General features: G+C 36.6%; 1 protein-coding gene across 1 annotated transcript in view; it reads right to left on the bottom strand.

Annotated features, from left to right (window-relative positions):
- Positions 1-21,387, bottom strand: part of LOC309977500 (A disintegrin and metallopeptidase domain 3-like) — a gene marked incomplete at both ends in the record, with an annotated part of 119,142 nt that overhangs the window by 80,863 nt on the left and 16,892 nt on the right. Inside the window, 2 exons of the mRNA XM_082863615.1 lie at positions 5,031-5,208; positions 5,674-5,750. Of these exons, the coding sequence (XP_082719741.1) occupies positions 5,031-5,208; positions 5,674-5,750 (255 nt within the window). The remainder of the gene's footprint in view (positions 1-5,030; positions 5,209-5,673; positions 5,751-21,387) is intronic.

Consider the following 21,387-nt stretch of genomic DNA (forward strand, 5'->3'; position numbering starts at 1 on the left):
ATGATTTAAACTCTCTAGGTCTCTGCTTCCTATCTGAAGAGAGGGACAATGGTCCTCACTCTCAGAACTGTAGAAAGAACTGGAAAGACAGGGTATACTATAAAGCTCTCAGAACAATAGGTGGCACCTGGGAGGCAGACCATGAATATATAACAACATCAATATGGTTTTTTAACTCACTTTGGATCCTGTATATGTCTTATATGCTATATTTATATTCATTCTTATGCCTCATGTTTATTCCTTTTGGAGTCTTCTTCTTTTAGAATACATTCATTTCTTTTGTGTCAAACTTTTGTTAAACAGATGGTGGGGATAGGTGACTTATACTATAATTCAGCAGTCCCCAACCTTTTTGGACCAGGGACTGGTTTCATGGAAGACAAGCTTTCCATGGACTGGGGTGTGGGGATGGTTTCAGATGATTCAAGCACATTGCATTTATTGTGTACTTTATTTCTGTTATTATTCCTCTGTAATATATAATGAAATAATCATACAACTCACTAGAATGCAGAATCAGTGGGAGCCCTGAGCTTGTTTTCACTTGCCACTCACTGATCGGGTTTTGATATGAGTCTACAAGCAATTGATTTATGATGGTCTCTGTGCCGTCAAACCTCTCTGCTAGTGATAATCTGTATTTGCAGCTGCTCCCCAGCGCTAGCATCACCACCTCAGCTCCTCCTCAGATCATCAGGCATTAGATTCTCATAAGGAGAATACAACCTAGATCCCTCCCTCGCATGTGCAGTTCACAGTAGGGTTCACACTCCTATGAGAATCTGATGTCACCACCAATATGACAGGAGGAGGAGCTCAGGCAGAAATGTGAGCGATGGGGAGCGGCTGTAAATACAGATGGAGCTTCGCTTACTCACTGCTCACCTCCTGCTGTGTGGCCCCATTCCTAAAAGGCCATGGATAGTAATGGCCCGGCAGTTGCTATACTTGCTTTATAAGAAATGGCCAATTATCCAAGAATGATGTTTGCTCCTTCTCCAAGAGAGATGTCTGTGAGAGATAGCTGTCCAGGGCCAGCAGCATCAAGGAGGGGATGATATAGACACTCTTTTCCCTTAACTCCTGTCTAGATTCAAAAACTAGTGGGGGACAGTTTGGGGCCCCATGTTGAAGCTAGAAAGGGAAACAACCAGCAGTTTCATCCACCTCGGTCTTCGCCTGAGCAAAGCACATATGTGATGTTAAGCCACTGACAGTCGGGAATTGGTTGCTTCAAAATCTAGTGGTATTTGACCTAATAGTGGTTCTCAAGAGGAATACAGTTTGAGGAAGCGTACATAGTTGTTCCATCTTTTGATCTGACTGAAAGTTCACTGTATTTGGCAACTACCCCTTATGAATTTGGTTGTGATTGTGGCTGGCTATTACTTTCATTCAGGATGAGATTAGAGTCTCTTTTTTTAAAAAGTGTGGTTCGTTTCACACATTAGGAAGGACAATTCACAATAGGGAGGAAAGAAATGGCTTCAACCAAAAAAAATCTCAATTTTATAGTTCTGACTGGGTATAGAATTATAGGCTGGAAATCACTTTTCCTCCTTTTAAGTAACTGTTGTATCGCCTTTCAACCTCCAATATTGTTACTAGGTAAGACCATGCCATTCTGCATCTTCTTTATATATAAGAAACCAGATTTTTTTTAATATTGGTCCAGAACCTCCACTTAAATCATTCTGAGAATTTTTCGTGGATTGTTTTGTGATTTACTCAACACAATTTTCTATGTTTATTTGTACCAGAACTCAGAACTATGCATCATCCATATTGTTATTTTAATTGAATTTCTTCTCTCTCAAATTTCCCTGTCGTTTTTGTTTATATTTTAGTTTTTGTGTGATTTCTGGAATTTTATCTTGTGAACTTTCTTTTGAGCTTTTACATAGGTTCAGCATGCTTTTACCTTCCAAGAACTGTTATCTGCTGAGTGTTATTTTTTCAATAGCACTCTGTTCTTATTTTGTGGTGAAATATTTTCTCCTACCTCTCTGAGGATATTGTCATTTTGTTTTCTTCACTCTCTCTATTCCTTGGGACCTCAGGCTTTAGCACTTTGAATTTTTCCATGTCTCTATCTACCATATTCAATTGTTTCATCACATGTCTAGTGCCCCTTTGTATCAGGCATTGAGCATCTGACAGCTTATTCCAACATCTATGACCACATATGGAGCTTATGGCCTGCTCTCTTCACAGAGATTAAATTGTCTGGGTTGTTTGCTGGGAACACCCTGCTGTCAACATGGTTAGTTTTGATTCTTTTGGGTGGTTTCATTCCCTCCTGGGTTCTAATGAACATCTTGGATTGTGTAAACCTGTTTCCCAATATCTAGTGTGCCAAGTTTAATTTACAACAGAAACAATCGATTAGGAGACGAAATCAGGTTTTATACATACTTATACAACTTATTTTCAACCACTTCTCTTCCTAGGCCCACCCTTAATATCATTTCCTAAGGTATTTGGACTTGCAGTTCCAAAAACATTTGAGTAGTTCTGTAGTGTGTATCAAGTTTCCTATAGCCTATCCCAATTGCCAGTTAAGGATTCAGCTTTTTAGTGGCTGAATCAGCTGTCTATCTGCTATTCAACTTCCAGTGTTATTACTATTCTTCTGTTCTGTTTGTGTGTGTATGTTAACGCCATGTTAAAAACTCCTTTTCGCTTTAGTGGGGTTTAAGGAAGGGGCAGGGTAAATGCATGTGTCCAATATGTCTTTAACAGGTAAGCCCTTTATGTATTTTGTTTGTTCTACTTTTCATTGGTTATCATGAAGGCCTTCACCTTGATTATGAGTTTATTTGTGTTTCCTCTCATAAATGTCAAAACATGCCTAAAATATAAGATTTTATTTTATTTTTCTCTCTCTCTTTAAAATATCTGTTATATTGAAGATATTCACTTTGTCTATTTGTGCTTGTAAAACATGCTTCTCTAAAGCTACAGATTTAAGCCTATCAAATTCAGGGTGAAAAGCAATCATTTAATTCACAAACATGTCAGTACCCATTCTTTCCATTCATTCCTGCAGTGATATCCCTGGCTTCCTCTAGGTTCTGAACTTTTAGTCTCTTTTATTTCATTATTGCATTTTGTTTTGTATCCAAACTTTCCATAATTAGTCCCAGTTACCTTGCTTTACTACATTAGAAACTAGAGAGAGCAAATGTTAATAGAAGTAGTAGCGATATTTATTGATCACTTATTTTTCCCATATATGCTAAGTCATTTTCAATTATAAATTTATGGAATCTTTAAAATATTTGTGTGAGTTAGGGATTATTTTTATTATTGGATTTTTACAGATGAGAACATTTAAACACAGAAGGATGATGTTACTCGGCCAAATTCTTGTGGCTACAGCCTGACCGACCTGAACTTCAAGCTAAGGCAGCTGGAACTGTATGCTATCTCTGTCTCTTCCCATCCCTCTTATTGCTGATTCACTGGAGGGGGATGGCTTCCAGTGCAGTGCTCTTTGTCTTTCCCAAAGCATGTCAATCCCTTCAGGTTTGCCCACTGCCACAGAAGAGTATTCATGGAATCCTTTAAAGTTATCCAATTTACTGCATGTGACACTGCTCTATTTCAGTTATGAAAATGGTCTGCAACTGTGTCCAGTGTTGTACTGCAATATGCAGATGGCATAGGGTTAGGGGTCACATCTCAGTTCCATTAAAAATGAAATTTTCATTTCTATATATGATTATATTTTATCATTTTTATGACTTTCTGAAAGGGCAATTTTACTAATCTGTATTTGTACCAACATCTTTGGCAAAATAAATAAAAGCATATTAAAGCAACAGTGAGATGGAGATCATCAAAAATTAAATTCAAGTTTCATTCGTTACAATTTTGTTCTGCTTCTCTAAACAGGATATCTAATTTTCATGAGAATATGTGGACAGAGATTCATTTCCTTAACCACTGATGGCAAAATGTAAAGTTGTGCAATCACTCTTAAGGAGGAATTTAGTATGTATATATATCTAAAAAACTTAGGAAATATGCCTATTCTTAGATACAGGTATTTATAAAAAAAAGTGTGACTGCTCAAAAATTTGATACATTACTGCTGTTCATTTCTGGATTAAAGTAAAAATACAAATATGCAGAATATGCCATAATTTTGTAAAGTAGATATTTTAAGTTTATATATATATATATGTATAGCATGAAAATATATATATTATATATTATATATATATAATATATATATATGTATTTCATGAAAAAGCATGAAAGAGTACAAATTAAAATAATTGCCCTGAATTCCACACAACATTTTCTCTAGAAAACAGTATTATGGTAATTTCTTATTTTCCTTATGCATACATTTAATTTTAAATCAACATTAACTAATGTTAATTTAAAATAATAATAAATGTAACATAATTTAATGATAAAAGAAACTGTGCATTATCCTCTTAACAGCAATTTTAAGGGGAAATTTCAAAGAAGCATATATGATTAGATATTTTTTTGTTAAATAAATCTTCTTTTATAAATCAACCTTTATAACTAGATACAGTAAAAGAATTAGAACAAATACTCCAAAGTTCTAAGAGCACTATATCTAGACAATGACATTTCAGATGATTTCTTGCCTCTTTTCTACTTTTACCTTTTCTATCAAAATAACACTTCCTTACAAAGAAAAAAAATGCACTGGAAAAATTGATGACAGAGTCAGAATCAGCAAATTTGAGTATCATTATATTATTAGGTTGCAAATTCAGTAACAGTGCAACTGTGCATATATGCATAAGAATACTTGCAATTAAGTATATGGGAGAATATTGATTTTTGGATTATATATTTATATCTATTACATTTTTAAATATTATATGACTAAACAGAAAATACTTTAAATAAATACCTTACAAGAGAAGGTTTATTTATCATCAACATCAGTTTAAATTTGTTTTCCAAATGTAACAAATTTCAACGTGAATATGTTTATCAAAAGTTGCACAAATGAAGATCCCATAAAAGGGGTTACTTACTTCTGATTTCACAAGAATTTTGTAGGACTGATCTGCCAATTGGGTTGTAGGATTATTTCCTGCTATGGGGGGAAAATCAATTTCATTATCCTTTATCTGATAAAGCAGATGTTCATATGTAGCTGAAGATTCCAATGGTTGAATTCCGTAACTGACATTCTCCAACTGCAATAATCCCCTGAATATTTAAATACATAAAAAGAAATTTAAAACATAGATTTCTCAATGATAAACATAAATCAATATTAAGTGAAAACATTATATAGAAATTTGATAGTGGCGTTTGTTGTCTAATATCTAAGAATCATCCCATCTTCCTTGGATTAACATTTAAACCCAATTTTCTACCTTCTTCTATCTATTACGGCATTTAGGAGTCATTGCAATTGTAGTGTGGCTCAGTAATGTGGATATTTCTTATACTAGTGGCAGCTTTTTCTGAATAAATTTTATAACTGCAAGCCTGGGAGAGAGACAAAGCAAATAGGGAAAATGATAAGACAAGCAGGCCAAGATAGCAGATGAGAAGACACATAATGAAAGTGTCTATTTTCTGTGTCTTCCACCTACCCTTCGAGAAGATTCTAAAAGTAAAAGGGTACACAAGATTTCAGTCATGTACATCTCTGGAATATGCCATTACCTGAGTCCAGAGCAGGTGCTAAGTGTCACAACCGAATTTGCAATCTCTGTGGCATATCCTTGATAAAAGCAATGGCCCTAAACAGGAGTAATATAAAGATACATTTGTAATGATTAGAACATGAAGTGTTTGGTCTTATCCTTACTTCCTGGACATCTTCAAACATTCACAATTAGGCATTCCATAGTGTTATTCACCAGATATTCCACTTCCTTCTTATCTACCTACAATCTTTTCCACTTGACCCTCTTCTGCCTATAATCACAACTCCTATCCTCCCCCATATGATTTTTGCTATAATTCTAAATCTTTGATAAACAACTTTCTGATCTGCATCTTGTCTTTCTCAGCCCCATTTCTTGAATATATAGTCTATGAATGCTACCTCAATGTAATTAACAGCATTACTTTGACTTCCACTGTGAACATTTCGTTTGTTTTTTCTAAGTTAGCCCCAAATATCTTAACTGACACTTCCTCACTATTTTCTCTCTAATATCTCACCATGTTGATCATCCCTAGTTCAAACTCTCCTCTCAATGGACTTTCACATTAGTCTTCCCAGCTTCTCCCCGGATGTTTTCTTTCAGTGAATATTCCCTTCTCTTCCCTAAGAAATCTGTTGATATCTAGAATCAGTCCTGTTCCTCTGCTAATCCTGGGCTATGAAAACATTAGTATCATCACATTCTCTTGTATGAAAGTGTTTATACGTCATTAGCGCCCAGACTTACATCTCCATCAGTAACCATTCACTCGTCTCAATACTAGGATTACCTCCTATCTCCCACTCATGGACAGTGGCAGAGAATACCCTGCTCCACACCAGGCAGCAGCAGTAGCCATTTCTGCCTTCACTGGTGCCAGCAAACTATGCCACAAGCCTTCACGAAGATGTAGAATGCAAACCAGGTCCCAACCCTAACCTGCAGAAGAGAGCATCTCAGTTTCTGTAGCTCCTGGCCTTGTACTGATAAGAGAAAATGATCCTCATGAGATAATTCTCAAACCCCCCCAACTCTAAGCAGCAAAAAGTGACTAAGATAAAAAAATTCCCCACTCAGGGGCACTAGCAGAGGCAGAGTGAGAAGCATACCAATATCCAGTGGCTGGGAAACTGCCAGAGGAAATACTCTCTCTTCTATGGGTCCTTCATTACCCAGCATCACCTAGCAATACAAGGTGGCCCAGGAAAGAATCTTGTCCTGCTATGGGTTGCACCGGCAGAAAGCCAGTGAGCTCCAGCAGAGCCAGAAGAATGAAACAAAACAGAATAATATTGAAAGCCCCAAGAAAGCTAAATGGTCACTGGAACAACAGACCACACTAAATCTGAACTTAAACTGGCTGACAGACTTCAACAATAGAAGATTTCAATGTCAAAGATACAATAGAAAACTACACACTATACCAAGAACCAAGAATATCACAACATAATGGGAGAAAACAACCCAGTGATGCCAATATTGAGATGAGTCACACGTATCTGGAGCTATCGGATGGATTTTAAAGCAGCTGTGATAATACTCGTTCAATGCACAATCAAAAATTACCCTGAAACAACTGAAAGAACAGGAAATATCAGAAAAGAAATAGAAACCATTAAAAAGAACAAATAAAAATATTAGAAGTGAAAAATATAATAAACAAACAAAGAAAACAATGCATACTGGATAGGCTCAAAAGTAGAGTGGAGATGACAAGGGATAGAATCAATGAACTTGAGAAAGATCAGTAGAATTCACTCAATATATAAAACCCAGAAAAATGAGTTAAGAAAGTGAATAGAGCCTCAAGGACATGCGGAACATTCCCCAAAGTTTTAAAATACATGTCAGGATCCAATAAGGAGAGCAGAAAGAATGTAGGGCAGAAAAAAATCCAAAGAAATAAAGGCTGAACGCTGGTTGGAAAGAAGTTGGTTTAGAAAACCCTGGACCTTCCATCTCCCAACAAATACACCAAGTGAGTAGCAATTCATGGACCAATTTCCTTTGTGAGAAATCAGGAATTAATTGACAGGCTCATGCACACCTTTAGAGGATGCAAAATCAGATGCACCAAAGGCAGGAGGGAGATTTGGGGTGCCCTTTCACCAGAGACTCTACCCCAGAGTACTGCCATAAGATCACGAAGAGACCCTATAGCTCCCAGATTCACCCAGGAGAAGAAAGGGTGTTGTTCAAGCATCCAGTGCCCCGGCGTTTTCGAGGGGAACGAACACCCAAGGAACAGTTTTACCAGACCCGGGGCTCTGATTGGTTCAGGGCAGTCTAGCCACCCAAACCACAGTGGAGGTGGTGGCTTGATTCCCTCCCCAGCTTGCCCAAACTCAACACAGAGTGAGGGGATGAAAAATCCCACCTCTCTGCTTCCCCTGGGGAGGTAATAGTGGATCGACTGAAGGCAGTGTTCCCACTTCGCCGGTTCTGCCCCAAGAGCCAGCACTTGTCTCACCAATCCTGGAGCACTGATGGCTCGCCCACAGTCTAGCTGTCGGAGGGAGAACAGGGGCGGCAGCCTGGGATGACAGACAACAATGATCGTCCCTACTGCCCAGCAGAAACAGAGCAGAAAAAACCACAGCGGCTTGCTTCTACCTGGAGAGAGAAACTGCTGGTAGAGGACCTCCAAGTCATTGCAAATCACTGGCCAGGCTGATCTGTGGGCGTTTCCTTCTGCACATGGCCAGTCATGAAGACTGGGTGATGTGACTGCTTTGTCTAATGAGCAGACACCAAAACAGAGTGTCGAGTGAAATGAGTCATAAGGAAAAGACATTTTGAACAAAGGAACAAGACATAGACCGAAACTGACACTAGTGAAATGACATTAAATAACCTGCCTAATGAAACATTTAAAATAACTCCCATAAAGATGCTCAATGAAGTTGGGAGAACAATGCATGAACCAAGTGAGAAATTCAGAAAAGAGATACAAAGTATTAAAAGTACCAAACAGAAATCGTGGAACTGTCAAATAATAACTGAACTGAAAAAATTCACCAGAAGGGTTCAACAGCAGATTAGATCAAGCAGGAGAAAGACTTAACTAACTCAAAGACGGTTCAAAGGAGCAAAAAGAAGACAGTGAAAAACTGATAAAATCTTACGGGACCTATGGAACACAAACAAAAGGAACAATACACAAAGTAGGGGGGGGTCCCAGAAGGAAAAGAGGGGGCAAGAAAGAATGATTACGTGAAGCAGTAGAGATGTTAGCTAACACGATGACAGTAATCATATTGTAATATGTAAATGGATCAAGTCAACACATTGTACACCTTAAAACTATACACTGTTATATGTCGAATGTATTTCAGTTAAAAAAACAGGAAGCACTTTCAATACATATTGGCTGAAAACTTTCCAAACTTACAGAAGGAAATTGATATCCATGCCAAGAAGATAAAAAATCACCAAATAAAATGTCCCTAAAGAAATCCACACTGAGATATATTGCAATCGAAATGTCAAAAGTCAAAAGTAGACAGGGAATTTTGAAAGCAACAGAAGAAAAGTGACTTATGTGTAATGAAACACCCTTAAGACTTTCAGTGGATTTTTTAGCAGAAGCCTTGCAAGCCAGAAGAGACTGAGATGATATATTCAAAGTGTTGAGAGAGGGGAAAAAAAGTTGACTAAATATCTTACACACTGCAAAACTACAGAAATGAAAAAGAGACTTCTGGTTTCTGGTTCTCCATGTCAGAAGGTTGGACGTTGCCATTCCATCCTGACAACAAGAGACAGCAGAACAGACTTAAAACTCAACAGCTCTTCCTGGATGTGTAAAAGAAGGGAGGACACAGTGCAAAGCGTGGCCCTCAGGACGAGAGAGGGCACATGGGGAGGCACAGCTCACTGGAGCAGAGAATCAGTAGTGCAAAGTGCTGCTGGAACCAGTGCCAGGGCAGGAAAACCTGACTGTGATTGATGAAAGGCTTCAAGATCAGTGCGGACAATTCTGAGAAATAAAAACTCCAGAGAACCCATGAACAGACCCCCAAAATACTGTGAGATTTACCTTCAAGAGTTTCACCAAGATGTCACAGCCAATATCAGAGAAAAAGTCCTTGTGCCTCCGGCAAGGGAAGGGGGAAAGGACTCAATTTGAAAGACATCAGTGCACTCTGTTCTTCTTCACAGGGCCTGCCTTCAGGGGAAACTACCTAGATAGAGATGAACTGGCTGGGGTATTATCAGAGCCTAACGGACCTCAGGAAAGGAAATACCCAAATCCAGCCCACTCTAGCCATTCTGTAGCACTTGCGGAAAAAACAAAAACAAAAACAAACCACCAAGAAACACTTTTGTTCATAGCCCTGATGCATAGGCTCACTAAAAAACTGAGACTTAATCACAGGACTATAAAACACTTTCTCTCACCCCACACCTCACTCACCGCCACATTACTAAAGGCATATTTACAGCACTTACGATACCCTAGATATAGAAACAATCTAAGTGTCCAAGAGTGAATGAGTGGGTAAAGAAAATGTAAGGTATGTATCCTATATGTGAGACAACCAATGACATATGATATACATCACACATATGAATGAATATTATTCACCCATGTGTGAGAAGGATTAGTCTGGAGAACATTATACTAAGTGAAAATAGCCAGACAGAGAAATAGAAACACTTCATGATCTCACTTACTTGTGGAATCTTACAACAAAAACGTAAATTCCTTGAAACAGAGGAGAATGATGGTTACCAGGGGCTGGAAGTTTGGGGAGATAAGGAGATGCCCTCAAAGGGTACAAGCCTTCACTTACAAGATGAAAAAGCTCTGGCAATCTAATATACAGCATGGTGACTATAGTTAACGTAGTTACATACTGTGTTATACACTTGAATATTCCCTTAACAACCTTAAGTGTTCTTACCACAATAAATTTCATCATATGAGGTGATGTATGTATTAATAAACCTGATTGTGGTGACCATTTTACAGAGAATAAAAATGTGAATTAATCATGTTGTATTTTAGATATATAAAAACTTATCTGTAAATGTCACCTAATAAAGCTGAAAAATAAAAAAGAAATATTAAAAATTTTAAGAATGGAAGCATCAATGAGATAGGTTTGGTCAAAATCTAGAGCACTGACAACAGATGCTGGCATGTTTGTGGAGCAACAGAACACTCATTCATTACTGGTGGGAATGCGAAATGGTAGAGATAGCCAGTCGAGACAACCTGGGGATATTTCACAAAACCAAACATACTCTTACAATCCAATCCAGCCTGCAATCACACTCCTTGGTATCTACCCAAAGGAGCTGAAAACTGAAACCCACACAAAAACCCTGCAAATGTACATTTTATAGCAACTTTTTCAACACTGTCAAAAATTGGAATCAACCAAGATGTCTTTAAGTAGGTGAAAGGATTCATAAACTGTAGTGCATCCAAACCATGGATTATTATTCAGTGGGAAAAAGAAATTAGCTACTAAGCCACGCCAATACTTGGAGGAACATTGAATGCATATTACTAAGTGAAAGAAACCAACCTGAATGGCTGCATATTGTATGATTCCAATGACATAACAATTTGGAAAAGGCAAAACTATGGAGAAAGTTAAACGTTGCCCAGGGTTACAGTGGCAATGAACGATGAATAGGCTGAACACAGAGGATTTTTAGGGCACTTAAAATACTCTCTATGATACTACAGCGATGGATACATGTCATTATATGTTTGTGCCGTCCCACAGAATATACAAAACCAGAAGTGAACTGAAATGTGAACCATGCACTTTGGGTGATTATAGTGTGCCCACATAGGTTCCTCAATTGTAACAAATCTACCACTGTGCTTGGGGGAGTTTATTAAACACAGGAGCTACGCGTAGGTGGCTCCAGAGGATATTTGGAAAACTCTATACCATTGTCTTAATTTTGCTGGCAACCTAAAACTGCTCCCCTTGCAAAAAAAAATCTTAAGAAATGGAGAGATAAAGACTTTTCCAGACAAAAGCTGAAGTATTTCTCACCACTATATCTGCATTACAAGAAATACAAATGAGAATTCATCACTTTGAAATGAAACGGTGCTAAAGAGCAACATGAGAGCAAAAGAAAGAATGAAAGTCATTGGGAAAGGTAAATGCATAGGAAATTTCAAATACTATGTTACTGTATCGGTAGTGATTAAATCACTTTTAATTCTAAAATAAAAGTTAAGAGACAATAGTATATAAAAATAACTGTAACTAAAATCATGTTAAAAGTTACACAATATGCAATAATGTAAACTGTGATACCGATAACATAAAATGTAATGAGGGGGATTAGTAAAATTGACTTTTTGTATGGTATTGAGGTTTTTATCAGCTTAAAGTACACTGTTATAGCTGTATGATATTTCATGTAAGCCCCATGGTAACCAAAATGAAAATATCAGTAAAGGTTACATAACAGAAAAAGACAAAGAAATCAATACACATGGAACCAAAAAAAAAAAAAAAAAATCAATGAAACACAAGAAAAGACAGCGAGAGGAAAAGACAGACAAAAGAACTACAATCAATCAATCAAACAAGTAACAAAAAGGCATTAGTAAATAACTTCCCTATCAATAATCACTTCAAATGTAAATGTTTAGACTCCACAAACAAAAGATGTCAAGTGGCTGAAAGGAGGTGGGGGGCAGGTTTCAACTCTATACTGTCTGCAGGAATTTCACTTTAAATTGAAGGACATATAGCGGCTGAAGTTCAAGGGATGGAAAATATTCCAAACAAATGGCAACAGAAAGAGAGCAGGTGTTTTAATTGGCAAGAACACGTCTGACTCCATATTAGATCTGTTCCTTTTACTTTAACCTTTGTGTTCTTTTGCCTGGGCTTAGTCATGCTGGCTCTGCACCTTTTGTAAAAGAATGTTGCCTATGGCTTGAAATGTACAGGACAGCCTGACTGTGACCTGACCTGAACAGAGAATAACATTTGTCTTGTTGGAGGTTTACAGGAACATCGTGACCTGACATACATGGACGCTGCAAGAACATTGAATCCAACACCAAGAAGTCTGCAGCAACTAACTACACCCCTCCCTCAGCTTGCCTTTAAAAGTGCTTTGCTGACAGCCTTTGGGAAATTCAGGTTTTTTAAGGCAGGAGCCACCCGTCTCTTTACACGGCCCTGCAATAAACCTTTCTCTGCTCCAAACTCCGACGTTTCGGTATAGTTTGGCCTACTGTGTGTCGGGCACAGGTCTAGCTATACTTACATCAGACAGAATAGACATAAAGTCAAGGCAGTCACAGGAGTCAAAGATGGACATTTTGTAATGATTAAAGGGCTAGTCCACCAGGGAAAGATAACCATTATAAATATATACACCCTCAGCATTAGAGAATCTAAATATACCCACAGCAAACACTGACAGAATCTGAGGAGAGATACAGACAGCAATACAATAAGAGAAGGGGACTTCAATACCACACTTTCAGTAATGAGTAGAGGAAGCAGACAGGAGATGAGTAAGAAATAAAAAAGAGGACTTAAATAACATTATAGCCAAAATCTACCCAGCAGCTACATACAGAACATTCCCCTCAAAAGCAGCAGAATATACATTCTACTCAAGTGTACACAAGCTTTCCCCACAACAGATTATATGTTTGGTCACAAAGCAACTCTTAACAAATTTAAGAAGATTTAAATCATACAAGGTGTCCTTTCTGAACACGTTTTGGAATGAAACTAGAAAGGAATAGCAGAAGGATAAGTAAAAAACCCACAGCTATGTGGAAATTAACAACATACTTTTGATCAACAATGAATCAAAGAAAAGAATCAAAAAGGAAATTTAAAATAGCTTGAGACAAATGAAACAGAAAACACAACATACCAAAATTTATCGCATCCAGTGAAAGCAGAGGAAAGAGGTAAATGTATAGCTACAAACAAAATACATCAAAAAGACCTCAAATTAATAAACTAACTTCACATCTCAAAGAACTAACAGAAGAACAAAGAAAGCTCAAAGGAGCAAAAAGAACATAACAAAGAATAGACCAGGAATAAAATGATAATAAGTGGAAAAACAATAGAAAATATCAAAAAACTAAGAGTTGGTCTTTTGAAATGATAAATAAAATTGACAAACCTCTATCTAGATTAAGAAAAAAAGAGAAGTTTCAAAAATAAAATCAGAAAAATGAAAGCTCATGCCACAATAATAAGAAGGTTCAAAAGAAAATAATGTGAACATTATATGCCAACAACCAGATACCATAGAGGATGGATAAACTCTTAGCGACATGAAACCTAAGAAGAGTGACTCATGAAAAAATAGAAAATCCGAACCGACGTATAACTAGTATGGAGACTGAATCGGTAATCACAAACCTCCTCATAGGGAGAAGCCCAATACCAAATGGCTTCCCTGGGGAATTCTGTAGAACATTTAAGTAAGAACTAACACAAGCCTTCTCAAATGCTTCCAAAAAGTAAAAGAGGGGGGAACACTTTCAAAGTCATTTTATGCAGCCAGCATTACTCTGATACAAAAACCACATGGAAAGAACAGTACGAGCTAACATCCCTCATGAATACAGATGGAAAAGTGTTCAACGAAATACTAGTAAACCAAATCCAGTGTAATCTAGCACCTTAAAATGGTCATACACCATGACCAAGTTAAATTATTCTTGCAATGCAAGAATGGTTCAACATTCAAAAATCAATGTGATAAAACACATTAACAGGACAAAGAGTCAAAATCACAGGATCATCTCAATATATGCAGAGAAAGAATTTGTCAAATTTCAGCATCTATCAAAAGAAAAACTCTCAGCAAACCAGGAATAGAATGAAATCAGCACAACCTAATAAAGGCCATATATGAGAAGCCCACAGCTAACAACATATTCAACAGTGAATCCTGAAAACTATTCCTCTAAGATCAGGAACAAGGCAAGGACGCCCACCTCACCAATTCTGTTCAATCTAGGATGGGAAGTTATACCTAGAGCAAGTCGACAAGGAGAGAGAAAAAAATAAAAAGGCATCCAAATTGGAAAGAAAGAAGTAAAAATATCTTTGTTTGCAGATGACATGATCTCATAGATAGCAAAACCTAAAGACTCCACAAAAACTCTCAAAGTTTTAGATCTAACGACAAGCTCCATAATATTACAGAATATATAATCAACATTCAATAATGAGTCGCATTTCTCTACTTACAGAGAACTATTTGTAAGGAAAGGGAAATTAAGAAAACAAATCCATTTACAAGATCACACACACACAAAATACCTACGAACAAATTTAACCAAGGAGGTGGGAACCTTGTACTCTGAAAACTACAACGTATTGATAAAAGAAATTAGATAAGACACAAACAAAGAAGACATCCAAGTGGCCAACAGGTAGATCACTAGCTACCAGAAACATGCAAAGTAACACCAAAATGTTATTTTTGTGAGATATCACCTCACGACTGTTAGGATGGCTATTATCATGTGAACAAAGGACAAAGAGTGCTGTTGAGGGTGTGGGAAGCTGGAACTGTTGTACTCTGTCACTGGGTAGAGCATATGAAACGGCTGCTATAGAATATAGTAAAAATGAAAAACAGAACTCCCTGTGATCCAGCAATGTCAATTCTGGGCAGTTACCCCAAAGAACTGACACAGGAGCTGCAGGAGATATTGGCACTGCTATGCTTACTGCAGCACTATCCACAATAGCCAAGATGTGAATAAACCCTAAGTGGCCACATCCACAGAAGAGTGGATAAGAAAACGTGGTGTATAAGTATTCTATGGAATGCTAGATAGCCTTAAAAAAGAAGTAAGTTATGCAATACGTGACAACATGATTCACCTTGAGGACATTATGATAAGTGAAACAGACCCATCACAGAAAGACAAATACCGCATGACTCCATTTCTATGAAGTATTTAAACGTCAAATGCATACCACCCAAAAGTGGAATGGTGTTTGCCAGGGGCTTGGCCAGGGGGAAATGAGGAGGTACTATTTAATGGGCATAAAGTTTCAGTTAAGCAAGATGAATAATAAGCTCCAGGACCTTCTGTAAAACATACTGATGTCAACAGTGATGTAATTTATGATTAAAATTTGTTAAGAGAGTAGAAACTCATATTAAATATTTTTATCATCTTAAATTTTAAAAATTATATATATATACATATATATATATGTATATATATATATATACACATTAATTCAGAAAAAAGTCAACGGAAATCCTCACAAAATTGATGAAGGACATAAACATTTAGATTCTGGAAACTGATCAAACCTAAAATAGAATGGGTCCAAAGTCACTTGCAACAAGAAATATCATGACTAAACTGAAAACAATAAAAATATCTTCAAAGAAACCAGACAGTAATGTCATATAACCTGTAGAAGAACACCAGTTTGAATGACAGTACATTTCTCATCTGAAAGTCATGAAGTCTCAAAGGAAATACAAGAGCAATTCTCACATGTTGACAAGAACATTACTGTCAAACATGAATTCTATATCTGGCAAATTTATCCTTTAAGGATGAAGGAAAAAGAGAAACTTTCTCCGACAGAGGAAAACTAACAGATTTAGTCTACAGCACACATACCCTAAGGTAATGGCAAAAAGAAACTCCAGGAAACAAAGGTAATACATCACAAAAAGGCTTGGGTAGTCTTAAGGAACTGGGACAAATAGAATGGTTTAAAATACGGGTGAATATAATGAACTATCCTTTCCTTCATGAGTTTCTGAAATCATATTTGGTAGTTGAAACAACAATCACACAGTATCATGTTATGCTTAATGTATGGAGAGGAATATTTGAGCAATTATATTTATAAAGTACAGAGGATAAAGGATCCTAAATGGAAGTAGGGTTTCAGGGTTTCACTTGAAGAAGCAAAAAGTCCACAACAGTAGGCTAGGTTCTATAGGTTTATTGTAATATCTCAAGCAAACCTAAGAAAAGTATAACAGGGAAAAATCTATTGACACTATAAATAAATCATGATGTAATCTTTAAAATGTTCAAGTAATCCAGAAGAAGAAAACAGGAAAAAAGAAACGAGTAGCACAGAAAAAAAAAAAAATAAAGGAAAAAAAATATAGCAGACAAAAGCCCTAACATATCAATCACTACTTTAAATGTAAATAGTCTAAAAACACCAAATAAAATACTGAGTCCCAAGGCAGATGGAGGAAACAAAAAAAATCAAACAAACAAAAGCACACCTTATGACCCAACTAAATAGTCTCTACAAGAAACTCACTTCAAACAAATTTTTTTCCACTTCCAATGATTTTATTTTTTTACTTAATTTTTATTTTATATTGGGGTATAGTTGATTTACAAGGTGGTGTCAGTTTCAGGTGTACAGCAAAGTGGTTCAGTTACAGGCATAAATTTTTAGGTAGATTGAAATAAAAAGAATGGAAAATATGTCATGCAAATATTGATAAAAATCATATCGGAGAAAGTGAACTTAATTGCAAAGAAATCTACAAGGGAGAAAGAGAGTCACTACGTGATCATAAAAGTATCCACTTATCAAGAAGCAGAGCAATCCTAAATGTATAGGCATCAAACAACAGAACTTCAAAATATGTGAAGCAAACCCTGGTACAGCTGAAAGAGAAAGACAAAAACCACAACAGTAAAGGAGGAATTCAACACGCTCCAATCAGTTATTGCTAGTACTAGACCAAAAATCAGCAAAATATAGAACTGAACCGCAGCATCAATCAACCTGATCTCCATGACATTTATGGACCAGTCCGCCCAAGAACAACAGAATACACATTTTTTTTTCAAGTATCCAAGGACATTCACCTACAAGCATAATATACTGGCTCATGACGCAAACATTCACAAATTAAAAACAAATTGAAATTGTACAAGGTATATGCTCTGACCAAAGCAAAATCAAACTAAAATTCAACAGACAGACAACAGAAAAAATAAACAAACCAAAACCTCCAAACACTTGTAAAGTAACTAACAGACTTTCAAAAAACAAACAGGAAGCCTTAAAGGAAAATTTAAAAATACATATATCTGTAATGAACGTGAAAACTCACCATATTGTTGTGAGATACAACTAAGCAGTGTCGAGAGGGAAATTTTAGTACTAAAATGCTTACAGTAGAAAAAGGAATGGTCACGTATTGATAATATAAGTTTTTTCCTCAACAAATTAGAAAAAGAAGAGCAAGATAAACCCAAAGCAAGGTATAAGGGAGAAAAGAATAAGAGCAAAACACTACAAAGTTGAAAATAAGAAAACAGTAAAGAAAATCAAAGCAAGAAAAAGCTGGTTCTTTGATATGTGCAATAAACTGAAAAATCTCTAGCAAGACTGACAAAGAAGGGACGGCATACCTCATCGGTGTCGGAAGTGAACCAGCATCTCACTACCGCTGCTGTAGCCATTAAAAGGGCACGAGGACTGCAAGAAAATACATGCCAAAATGCCACTGAGATGAAATAGACCAATTACTTAAACACACACCACCAAAGCCATACATAGGAAACAGATAAACAAAATATTTCTATAACCAGTAAATAATTGAATTGGCAATTTAAAACCTCCCACATACACAAACACACACACAAAATCCCCAGGTCCAGTGATTTCACTGGAGAATTTTACCACACATCTTAAGCATTAACAAGTATTTTATACAATATCTTCCAGAAAAACAAAAGAAGAGGTAATCTTTCTCAGTGTATTTAATGAGGCCAGTATTACTACTCCAAAAATTAGACAAAGTCAGTACAAAAATAGAAAAATCATAGATCAATATTTCTCAGGAACTTTGACCAAAAAAATCCTCAAGAAATTATTAGCGCATCAAAGCCAGGCATGAATAAAAGAATCATACACCAGGACAAAGCTGTGGGGTTTTTAGGTTTGAAAGGTATTTTCTAGGTATTGTTTCAATATTTGAAAATCAGTCAGTGAAATCCACTATATCAACAGACTAAAAAACAAAAATCATATGATCATATCAGCGGATGCAGAAAAGGCAACCGATACAATTAAATAACACCTCCCCTCATGGGGCAGAAAAACAAACAAATTCTTAACAATCTAAAAATAGTGAATTTCCACAACTTTATAAAGAGTATATTAAAAAACCCCTTACATCTAATGTTATCCTTATGGTGAATGACTGAATACTTTATCCCTACAATTGGGAAAATTGTAAGGATGTCTGCCATCAGTATGGTTATCTGACAGAGTACCGGTAGTTGTAACAAGCACAGTAAGGTAAAGCAAAGAGATAAAAAGTATACAGATGGAAAAAGAAGAAAACAGAAGGCCATATTTGTAAAAGACCTGACTATGGAAAAATTCTCAAGGAATCTATCAGAAAAAAACAATAACAAACCCTCATAGAATTAATATGAGACTTCATCGAGGTTGTAAGGATATAGGATTGACACAAACAAATGAGAGTTGTATTTCTAGATAACAACAAACATATGTAAATGGAAATTAAAATAGAGTACCATTTACAATTGCTCCAAAGAAAATGAAATACTTTGGTATATACCTAAAAACATATCTACAGGATCTGAATGCTAAAATTACAAAATGCTAATGAACGACATTTAAAAAAAGACCAAACAAATGGAGATTCTTACTGTATTCACGGTTGGAAGAATCAACAGAATAAAGATGCCTATTCTCCCCAAATTCATCTGTAGGTTTAACAGTGTCTATCACGATGCTAGCAAGGTTGTTTGCACACAGAGAATAGTTTAGTCTAAAATTTATATGAAAAAGAAAAATATCTAGAATAGTGTAAAAATCTTGAACAAGAATAAAGCGGGAGGAATCACTCTAGTCAACATAAATGCTGAATATGCAGGCAAACTGAAGACAGCAGGATACTGGCAGAAGGAGAGTCACATGGAAGATCTGCACAGAATAAAGAACCCAGGAATATATCCGCATCAATATGACCCCACCCCCGACTTTTTGACAAAGGTGCAAAAGCAACTCAATGCAGAAGAACAACCCTTTCTAGAAATAGTGTTGGAACAATTCCACATCCCTGGTCAAGTGAGTGAACCTTGATCCAAATCTCACACTTCATACAAAATCACCTCAGGTGAACACACCATTAAATGTAAATAAAACTATAACACTTTTAGAAAATAAAAACACACAGAATCTTCAGGAACTCTAGGGCAATATAGATTTCTTAGGTTTGAGAGCCAAATTACCATTCATAAAGGAAAAGTTGATAAATTAACTCTCATCAAAATGGAGAAATTCTGCTCGGTCAGAGACCTTATGATGAGGATGAAAGGACAAATTACAGACTGGGAGCAAACATCTGCAAACCGCATATCTGGTAAAGGACCTATGATTAGAATATATAAACTCCTCAAAGGTCAGTAGTGAAAAACCAACCAACGAGAAAAGTCCAACGAGAAAATGGGCAAAAGACATTAACAGATATTTCACAAAAAGTGACAAACAAGCTCATGAAACTATAATCAACTTCACTAGTCATCAGAGAAATGCCAGTCAAAATTACATGAGATAAAGTACACATCTATCACAATGGCTAAAATAAAATTGTAAAATTTAAATAGCAAACAAAATGGCAAGAATGCAGATACTCTTTTCTCTCTCATTCACTGTCAGCAGAAAGTTAAAATGGTACAGCCACTCTGGAGAAAAGATTGGTAATTTCTGTCAAAAGTGAATATACACTCACCCTATGATCTGGAAATGATATTCCTGGGTATGTATCCCAAAGAAATAAAACTGCACACCTACCCAATTGTACATGAACGTTCACAGAAGCATTCTTTTCAATCGCTTAAAATCGGAAGAGCCAAACTCTCAGTTGGTGAAGTATGAGAATAACTAAACCTGGTGTTTCTTTGTGGAAAGTAGCTGTTGAGGAATTCAACTTTTAAAAACAGATTTCAAGGGATTGAGATTTTCTATTACTTCTCTCAATCTTGATAAGTTGTACTTTTCAAGGAAGCTGTCCATTTCATCTAAATCATCAAATTCATTGGCATAAAGCTGTCATAATTCTCCAAGATATCATTTTATCTTCTGTATGACTAGCAATATCTCCTTTCACCCCTAATATTGGTGGAATTTGTTTCTGATCTAGATAAGTCATACTGGGGGTTATTAATTTTATTAGTCCTTTGAAACAACTAAGTTCAGAGCTTTAATGATTCCATTCTTTCTCCTTTTTCTCTCTCATTGATTTCTGAACTTATCGCATTCTTTCCTTCCTCGGCTATGGCTTAACCCTTCACAGAGCATCACAGTTTGTGGCAGAAGGCAATTAATTTAATGGTAACCATCCACAATCGTCTCCGCGCTGTGTTTTAGGCTTTGAGGTGGGGAATGGGGGTGACCAAGAGTGTCTCTTACTCTAGAGCTTGATCCTTCCTTCAGACACTCAGGCTTTCTGTCTCAGCTGAACGTCTGGGGTTTTAGCAAGGTCACTTTACACTGCCTGCGCTGAAAATCCAACATCTCCCAACACTGTTCCGTCGGTTAGTATTATCTCCATTTCACTCTCGACCCTTCAGTAGAGTCTTACCCACCACACATGCTGTCTAATCCTCAGTCAGGGAACAAAGGACAACTCCCCTTCTCTGAAAAAATGTACATCAACACAGAGTCCCTTTTTTCTCTGGTCCTGGGTCCTGCAAGTTCCAGCTGCTTCA

Source organism: Leucopleurus acutus (genome assembly GCF_964270905.1).
Source record: "Leucopleurus acutus genome assembly, chromosome: 21".
Taxonomy (NCBI): Eukaryota; Metazoa; Chordata; class Mammalia; order Artiodactyla; family Delphinidae; genus Leucopleurus; species Leucopleurus acutus.